Source organism: Salvia splendens, chromosome 17 (genome assembly GCF_004379255.2).
Source record: "Salvia splendens isolate huo1 chromosome 17, SspV2, whole genome shotgun sequence".
Lineage (NCBI taxonomy): Eukaryota > Viridiplantae > Streptophyta > Magnoliopsida > Lamiales > Lamiaceae > Salvia > Salvia splendens.
Window position 1 is genome coordinate 11,588,304 of NC_056048.1, and position 8,849 is coordinate 11,597,152.

The window sequence follows — 8,849 nt, forward strand, 5'->3', positions numbered from 1 at the left end:
TATCATCAATTTTCTGGTTAACTGCGACCATTCAACAAAAGAGGAAGCAAAAGGAGGATCTCTTTCATCCGCCGGCTGAGTTTTCTGCTCAATCTATTGATTTTCATCGGGATTTATGGATTTCAACTCTGGCTCCTCTTCCGCCCCCGCTTCCTTCTACACACCTGTTGTTACTCTTCCATCATCCTCCACCTCCAATTATTTAGGGGTTTTTTCTTCTTTTGTTCTAAACTAGAACTTAGGTTCTTTATTTGTTCTAGACTTTTTTTTTGTTCCGGATTTGGGAGAGACGCATGACCCTCATGCGTCTCCTTTTAATGAGACGCATGACAGTCATGCGTCTTTCATAGAGACGCATGAGGGACATGCGTCGTTAATTTTTTAATTTTTTTCGGGCAAAGACGCATGAGGGTCATGCGTCACGGGCAAAGACGCATGATCATCATGCGTCGCTATTTTTGTTTCTTCGCTCCGGTTGTCAGTGGTTTTTATTGCTTTAATTTGTTGTTTTTGTTCAATGATTTGACCACACATTTGACACCATAAATCATGTGATGGGCTAGGATGGTCCACCTCCCCTTATTTTATGTATTTGTCAAGTGATTTGACCACACATTTCACAATATAATAACGTGATAGGCTAGGATGGTCCACCACCCTTTATTTGTCGGATAGAAAATCAGCCCTCTAGGAGTTTACCTATCTTAGTGGACTAGCAATTATTGGTTCAGGTGTCATGTCACCCAACGTGCTTATCATCACCGCATTTGAAGTGCTTATTTCATTTATTGTTTGAACCAGGTCAGAAATAGCGACGCATGATGATCATGCGTCTTTGCCAGTGACGCATGACCCTCATGCGTCTTTGCCCGAAAAAAATTAAAAAATTAACGACGCATGTCCCTCATGCGTCTCTATGAAAGACGCATGACTGTCATGCGTCTCATTAAAAGGAGACGCATGAGGGTCATGCGTCTCTCCCAAATCCGGAACAAAAAAAAAGTCTAGAACAAATAAGGAACCTAAGTTCTAGTTTAGAACAAAAGAAGAAAAAACCCAATTATTTAGCTTCAATTCACCCCCTTTCGCTCAGGATACGTCAATCTCCTCTCACCGATCCCTAATAGGTAATTAAAAATCCCTATTGCTTGTTGTGATACAAAAGATTCTTCTTTTTTACTTCAGCAATCCACGAAACTCTTCTATTTGTGGAAAATTGCAGTTGTTCCCTTTCCGTTTTTCCTAAATTGTTCCAAATTGGATAACGGATTTCTACTGAAAGAGAAATAAGATGAGCAGTGGTGGTGCTAGCCACAGAGCTAAGGCTCATAGCATCTCCGGTTGGACTGATTTTGACCTTAATCAAAGAAGGAAGCAGCAAGGTGCTGCCGACAATCATGATTCCAATCCTTATCCTTCCTTATCAGCCCTAACCGCACCAAGAAAAAACGAATCCCTTTTAGCTAAGCCCTTTTCATCCGTGCTTGCCCCTTCAATTGCTTTTCCTTCCTTGAAAGATGTTAAGAGTAGCAACTTTCCAGCCACCACTTCTACAGCTGAGACCGCTGCCACAGCTAAGTTAGCTTATGGAAAGCTAAAAGATCACCACCCTTGGACAGATGAAAGCTTGATTCAGGATGTTTTGGCTGGTGTAAACGACAATGTAGATGAGGCTTTGTCTTTACTAGAAGCAATGGTCATCACTGATCATCATCAAGTTGACAAGAAGGAAGAAGTTGAGTCAAGCTGCAATAATTTTGACTCTGCAGCTGGAAATCACAAACAATCTGTGGATGAGGGATCTTCATTACAGTTACTGGATATTATCAAGTCTTTACCCGTTGAACCCGAGCCTGAGTGGGGAGAGGATGATGTCTATCTGATTTACCGGAAAGATGCAATAAGGATGATGAGGTAGTACTATGTTTCTTGATTTACTTCACTTTTTGTGCATCATATAAGTATTGATTCAGACCGATGTCTCATAGCTAGCGGATAATATTATATGTCCTTTTAATTTCTTATGATCTGTTTCTAGAAACATATTGCATCAGACTGTTTTAGTTTCTTATGTCCTTTGCTCGTTATATTTGTCGATGTTTTCAAGTTCTGATCCAGTCGAGCCATTTCCATCTGATATTGACTGTTGTCTAATGCTTGTCAGCCGATGACATGGTTAACCTTTTCCGTTTTCTTCCTGGTTCTGTTGTGTGTTTTGGTTAGTGTTTGAAGGTGATAAGTAATGATTTGTTTAGCCTGGTAGAATAAAGTACCGACTCAGTGTCATCAAAATGAGATGCTCAAGAAAATGCTCTTTCTGAACTTTCGTTTTCTATTAGCACGTGTAAACCCGAATGATTCCCACTATGTTAATTGACTTATTCAAATGCATTAATGTCGAATTCTTGATGTTGTAGAATAAAATGCCTGCCTGTGCAAATATACCAAAGTTATTAGTACTTGGAAAATGAAAAAGATCTCACTCCCAAACAGGAATTCTCAATAATCTTTTCTTGCCTCTTTATTTATTTGTTCCATCTCATATGATCAGATCAGCATCTCGTCATTCAAAGTCTGCTAATGATGCATACCTAAGGGGTGACCATGCAGCCGCTCACCATTTCTCAGTTAAAGCTCAACAGGAATGGGCTGCTGCTGAGAGGCTCAATGCTAAGGCAGCCAAAGAAATTCTGGATTTGAGGAATTGTAAAAGTGATCCATGGACATTAGATTTACATGGTCTTCATGCCGCAGAAGCAGTTAAAGCATTGCATGAACATTTAATGACTGTTGAAACCCTACTTTCACCGCACTGTTTAGAAGCACATCCAGGAATCCTAAAGAAATCCAGCGTGTCAGTTGCTGCATCTGCACAATCATCTGTTCAGCTTGAGATGGAGAAGTTTGGGAGACGGCACCCAACTTCTAGGCAGAGGATTACATTGTTACAAGTTATAACAGGTATGTGCCAGAAGAAAAAAAATCCTTTGGAATAACCGAATAAGGCTGATATTGATAGAAATGTTGCATGCACTTGGTGGTGAAAACAACTTAGAAACCTCTGCAAACTTTAGATATTGGCACTCACTTCTTTTCTGTGTGTAGGTTAGAGTAAGGAATCTGATCTGATACAGTCATATATTTGCATCTCTCGCAGGAAAGGGTAATCATAGCCGGGGATCAGCTGCACTCCCATCAGCTGTCAGAAACTTTCTCAGTGAGAAAGGGTGAGATTTCCTTCTTTCCTATAATACTCCTGGCAGAGGAAGTTTTGAATCAAGATAGTACAGTGGAACAAAATGTCCTGGTATTTGATAACTAGTATACTCTCTGCAGGTATAGTTTCGATGAGACTAGGCCTGGGGTTATAATGGTACGACCCAAGTTTCGGTTGCGATGAACCATTGGTGTCCCATTTGAAAAAGAATAAACCATGCTACAATGAGCTGGTGGTATGTGAATATATATTGATTATTATGCAATCTTATAGCTCCTATGTTGGGGTTGACTGAACTACCATAGGGAAATTCATTGCCGAAAGCTGCTGTTGTCAATGGAGGCACATGTAACAAACATACAATATTTATGGTGTGAATTAGTGTTAGCTGAGATAGTAGTGTGCATTATAGTTGGTCATGTTTAGTTAGCTATCTACTCTTACAGATATATCATGAGTTAGTGGTTTAAACATAGAATTACTGTACATGTACTATAAGGTTAGCATTTCAGAACCGGATTTAGTTTTATGACTCAATAGCCATGAATCATGATTATTTTTGTATACTCGTTTTTGCTTACACTGGGCCCGAGATATCAGCTTTGGCCCGCACTGTTCATTGCGAATCGGCAAGAATTAAAAAAATGTCAAGTGCCCTGGTTTATCACTTCGGCATTGGGAAGTGCAACATGAAATACAAGTAGATTCCTGAAGTTACCCCTGTTTTTTGTGTCAATACAATTGAATTTACTTCCACTTCCGATTTCATTGCCCATTTGCATCAGAGTTGCAATAAAATATTTCTCTCATGGTGTTTACGGGTTCATGGCGATTGTATTGGTGTTGCTCGGAGCTGTTATAGGAAAACTAATAGTATGATGTTAGCACATGGTTTAATACCTGCATAAATTAACATACCCACCATGTAATTCTCTATGTGGCTGTTCATTAGAGTCGGACCGAAGCATAGCTGCACCGTTAGGCTAGTTAATCTATTAGTGAATCGGATAAGAACTAACCATTGGATCAGTCAATATCCATGCTGTGATCACACAATGGTAGTATTGTTGCACTGGGATGGTGTACGATCTATTAGAATTGTTAAAAACGGTTAGAACAAAGATATGGTGATTAGTCAGAAAATGTTTATTTTCGACGTCAGCGTTGAGAGGGCATCCACTTTCGAACTTATAGTGTTTGACATAAAACATGCCCCTGTTAGCACATAATAGGGGACAAAGGAAGTAGTATTTGCTTTGGCCATATCCAATATATTCGATGAGGGGTTGCATTTGTTAAGTTCATGTATCGCCTCTTGCACTCATGTTTTATTGGCGCAAGAGGTGATGCATGAACTTGACAAATGCAACCCCTTGCCGAATGTGACACTAAAATTGAAAATGGCCAAAGCATATGATTAGGTTAAGTGAGATTCCTATTAAAGGTTTTGAAACAGATGTGATTTTCGGAGAAGTGGATCCGTCTCATTAAACAGATGCATCAACTCATTTTGGTTTTTGGTCTTGGTGAACGGTTCTCCAACATGCGTCTTTAATCCTCTCGCGGCCTTAGGCGAGGTGACCCCCTTTCGACCTCTCTTTTTGTGCTTGCAACAGGGTACCTCTCCCGGTATCTGGATAAGCTCATCCTTGGTATGAAAATTAAAAGGAAAAAGAGTAATTTCTTTTATCGATGAGAATCACAATGAATGAGTGCAAGTGGTACCCTCATCGATCAAATTCAAAGCTGATGGCTCTTTCTACGGAACGTCAGGTGCTACGGAACTCAGGGACGCAAGCGGTAATTTGTTGACAGCCTTTTGTACCTTTCTGTTATGAATGTGTGTATCCCTAATTAAGTAATTATACTAGTAGTATTATTAGGTGGATTGAAATGGACAGGTTGAATCACTTGATGGTTTTTAAATTTTATTTAAAAAGAGAAAAGAGTAGTACATTCTGAAGTGGAAAGATGAATCCAACAAAGTAACTAACTAGAATGTTTGTGGATGAAGTTCTTGACTTCGGAAACGAGGAGCGTAGATTCAGGAAGCTCAGGAAAAATGTAGAAGGCGTGGAACATGTTGGGGTAGTTGATGAGATAAGCTTCTTTTCCTGATTCAATTAGCCAGTTGTAGTAGCTCATCTGCCAGTCCTTTAGCGAGTCGAATCCCGCCACCACCACCATGGTCGCCGGAAAACGAATATTCGACATGTCAACTGCGTTTGGCCCGCAGACATTGATGACCTCATGGTCGCGGTCTGCCCGGGGCATGAACGCCTTCCACATGAACTGCGTCCGGGCAGAGTTGACAACCACATCCACCCCTTCCAGCTCAATCTCCGATTTCCGGACCTGCTCTCCCCCGAAGAACGGCTGTATTGCCACCACTCCCAGTACCCTGAGCTCACCTGGCTCTGCGCGCAGAGCCACGTGGTGGGCCAGGTTGCCCCCGGCGCTGTCCCCGGCCACAAAGCAGCGGGACAGGTCGGCCTTCTCCGGCAGGATCCGGCCCCGCTCCGCCTCGAGGAACCGGAGCACCTCGCACCCGTCGTCGTACTGCGCCGGGTACGGGTGCTCCGGGGCGAGGCGGTAGTTGACCGAGACGACGACGGCGGGGATCGCCCGGGCGAAGCGGCGGCAGACGTCGTCGTAGGCCTTGAAGTCGGGGGAGAGGTAGACGAAGCCGCCGCCGTGGAAGAAGACGAGCACGGGGAGTTTCTGATCGGAGTGGCGGGGGACGAAGAGGCGGAACCAGAGGCCGCGGGAGGGGTCCACGGGGACGTCGGAGGTGGTGACGCCGTGGGAGAAGGAGGGAGGGACCTTCAAGAGGTAGGTGAGCGTGGAGAAGAGGCGGCGGTTGACGGTGCCGTCGGGGCGCATGGTGGCGTTGGTGACGGCGCTGAGGAGGAAGAGGCTGATGCGGGTCTTGAGAGGGAGCTGAGGGTGGTGTACGGCGGATTTATCCATCACACCCAAATCAATTTCGAATTCAAGATGATTGGGAGAAAATACAATGGAGGGTAGGGATAGGCCTATATAGGCTGTTGTTGGATTTATTGGTCAAAATATTTCCTTTTTTGCAGTACCGAGTATTTAAATCTTACCTGTCGTCCAACTACCCACCAATCGCAATAACTCACTTTTCTTCGTTATTTTTACCATCAACTACTGATGCCGAAAATACAATTAAAATTGCAAATTGCAAATTGATTGAGTTATGTACATTTTTCGAATTCAAATTTATGATTCTCCCCTTAAATGTTGGATCAACCTAAAATCTAACAATAAATTATCCTTTTTTACCCTAAATGATCCTTCAATTATATAAATATGTAAAAAAATAAATACTACTATAATAATATGGTGTCAAAATATTCAATGTAGAAAACAATAAAAAAAATTTAAAAAGGAATACATCATCTCCCCAATGAATAATGAGTAAAATTAGTCATAGTTATACTATACTATCTTAGACTCTTAGTATTAATTTAAGCGAGAGAGTTTTAAAATATATATTCACACTCAAGAATGATTAAATAGTAATACACTCTCTATCTCAATATCTCAAAAAGATCTCTAACTTTTCTTTTTTAGTCTCAAGAGAAATGTCATATTTTCTTCTTATTTTTAAAAAAATCTCTCCCACATCAATATATAAAAATATATCTTCTCTTTCCACTTAACATACAAAACAATATACATGTAATAAATACATAAATCGATATTATGAATTATTAAATTTAGGAATTGATAGTATCAATTTGTAGCAATTAATGAAAAAAATAATAATAAAGTACATGGTTTAGAGAATTGGTAGACCGTAGACGCCTAATTTGTATACATTTATATCATAGGGAATTAAGGACAGCTGTGAATAAAAGTTAATTCCTAGAGTATTAATTAACTAGAGATAGTATATTAAATAATACTCATTTGCCCCCAAAGAGTATGAATAATGGGTTCCTACACGAATTTTAATAATTAAGGGGAAAAGTAAAAGAGAGAGAAAGAAATGGTAGTGGAAATAATGTTAGTAGAGAGTTGAGTCCAAACTATTATAATGGTGTAAGTTGTTAATGGTAATGGTATAAGTTGTACTCCCTCCATCTACTATTAGGAGTCTCATTCTTTGGCGGCATGAGTTTTAAGAAATATTAAGAGTTAGTGGAAAAGAGTTAGTGGAACATGAGTCTCACTTGTATATATTAGTTTTAAATGAAATGTGAGACTCTATTACCATTTATGGTAAAAGTGAATCGGGACTACTTTTCGCGGATAGACTAAAATGGAAAAACGGGACTCCTATTCGCGGACGGATGGAGTAAATAAAATGATGTGTAAGGGTAATATGTTGTTTGAATTTTCCAAAACTAGAAAGTTCATACTTTTCAGGGACGGACAAATAAGGAAATAGTTCATATTCTCTGGGGACGGAGGGAGTATAGGGCTATGGGCCTTTTAGTTTTTATTACTCCATATTTTTTCAGTCCACCAATCCAAATTAAAACTCGAACCGTTAATCTTCATCTTCATTTAGAGCATCCGCAATGGCGCCCGTCCCGGCAGACGTCCGACCGGCATGCCGGACGTCCGCCATTGCGTTGACCCCACAGACGTCCGTGGGGATGTCCGACACTGTGCAGTGGGAAGTCCTTATGAATTGACAGTACAGTGGGAAGTCCTTATGACGTGGCAAGAGGTGTTTTTGGGATGTCCTTGGGGATGCCCGCCAGGACATCCACACCACTGTGGATGCCCTTAGTATATGCAACAATATTTGCAACCTGCACCTGGTTATAAGGTTGTAGCTCCAGTGGTCTTAGCAGTGACTTTGGCCAAGCCCATGCTGGAGCGGTGGCTTGGCCTGAGCAGGATGTGTCACTACCTCCAATAGCACGTCCTATAAATCTGTCCAGCCTAATTTTTTGTATTATCTTTATTTCTATTTTTAAAAAAAATTATGTTACTAAATAAAATAAAATATCAAAACAACATAAATTAAATGTAACACTTAGAAATATTTAATAAAAAAATTTAATACAACGAAAATACTACTTAATTATAAAAAACATAAAAAAATTAAAAAACCCGGAGGACTTCTCGCTCAGCTGGCATCTGGCACGGGGTGAAGGCGTAATGTGTTCCCAACAACGGCCTATGCACCGTGACCCGGACCAAGGACGTGAGTTGCGGGTCTTGGGGCATAAGAGACAAGGCTTCTGGCTCGGACGTTGTTGCCTTCGCCCTTCCCTTCCTCTTGGTCACTTTAATGTCAATGGGATGACAACTATGTGTACGGTAAGTGTGGTATTTCAAAATTTTCCCCACTCCTGCATAGCTTCTATGACTACAACTAGTATTGGGCTTTTATTTTCAGCCCACAACTCAACTCAACAAGGCAACTTGACATTTAATTTCTTGTACTAAGGGTATCCACAATAGGGGCTGCGCGCCGGCCGTCCCGGAGTCGCCGCAGCCGCGGCGATCTATAGTGAAGGAAACGTCCGCCCCAGCGTTGACGGATGGGAGGGGGAAGAAAGGCCATCGCCGAGTATTCGGTGAGGACGCGGCGGGTGGGGAGCGGCGTGGCGGTGGAAAATTTTTTTTCATTTTTTAAAAATTTATTTTG

General features: G+C 41.3%; 2 protein-coding genes across 3 annotated transcripts; one reads left to right on the top strand and one right to left on the bottom strand.

The window, feature by feature from the left end:
* Positions 1–1,062: 1,062 nt before the first annotated feature.
* LOC121775201 lies at positions 1,063–3,767 on the top strand. 2 transcript variants are annotated; one of them, XM_042172235.1, is made up of 5 exons: positions 1,088–1,127; positions 1,223–1,914; positions 2,552–2,961; positions 3,158–3,227; positions 3,337–3,767. In XM_042172235.1, the coding sequence occupies exons 2-5, from the start codon at positions 1,292–1,294 to the stop codon at positions 3,398–3,400; spliced, it is 1,167 nt and encodes a 388-aa protein (XP_042028169.1). In that variant the 5' UTR covers positions 1,088–1,127; positions 1,223–1,291; the 3' UTR covers positions 3,401–3,767. The 2 variants fall into 2 exon arrangements, with proteins under 2 accessions (XP_042028168.1, XP_042028169.1); XM_042172234.1 differs by having other exon boundaries at positions 1,063–1,914.
* A 1,352-nt stretch (positions 3,768–5,119) lies between these two features.
* Positions 5,120–6,279, bottom strand: LOC121773527 (probable carboxylesterase 18). Its single transcript, XM_042170404.1, has one exon. It carries the CDS (start codon positions 6,185–6,187, stop codon positions 5,207–5,209), a length of 981 nt encoding a protein of 326 aa, XP_042026338.1. The 5' UTR covers positions 6,188–6,279; the 3' UTR covers positions 5,120–5,206.
* Positions 6,280–8,849: the final 2,570 nt, after the last annotated feature.

Excerpts from the sequence above, each read along its gene's own strand:
- LOC121775201 (XM_042172234.1), top strand. The coding sequence starts at position 1,292 with ATGAGCAGTGGTGGTGCTAGCCACAGAGCTAAGGCTCATAGCATCTCC. Across the intron at positions 2,962-3,157 it reads ATTGTTACAAGTTATAACAG|GAAAGGGTAATCATAGCCGG; the intron begins GTATGTGCCAGA and ends CATCTCTCGCAG. Across the intron at positions 3,228-3,336 it reads AACTTTCTCAGTGAGAAAGG|GTATAGTTTCGATGAGACTA; the intron begins GTGAGATTTCCT and ends TACTCTCTGCAG.
- LOC121773527 (XM_042170404.1), bottom strand. The coding sequence starts at position 6,187 with ATGGATAAATCCGCCGTACACCACCCTCAGCTCCCTCTCAAGACCCGC.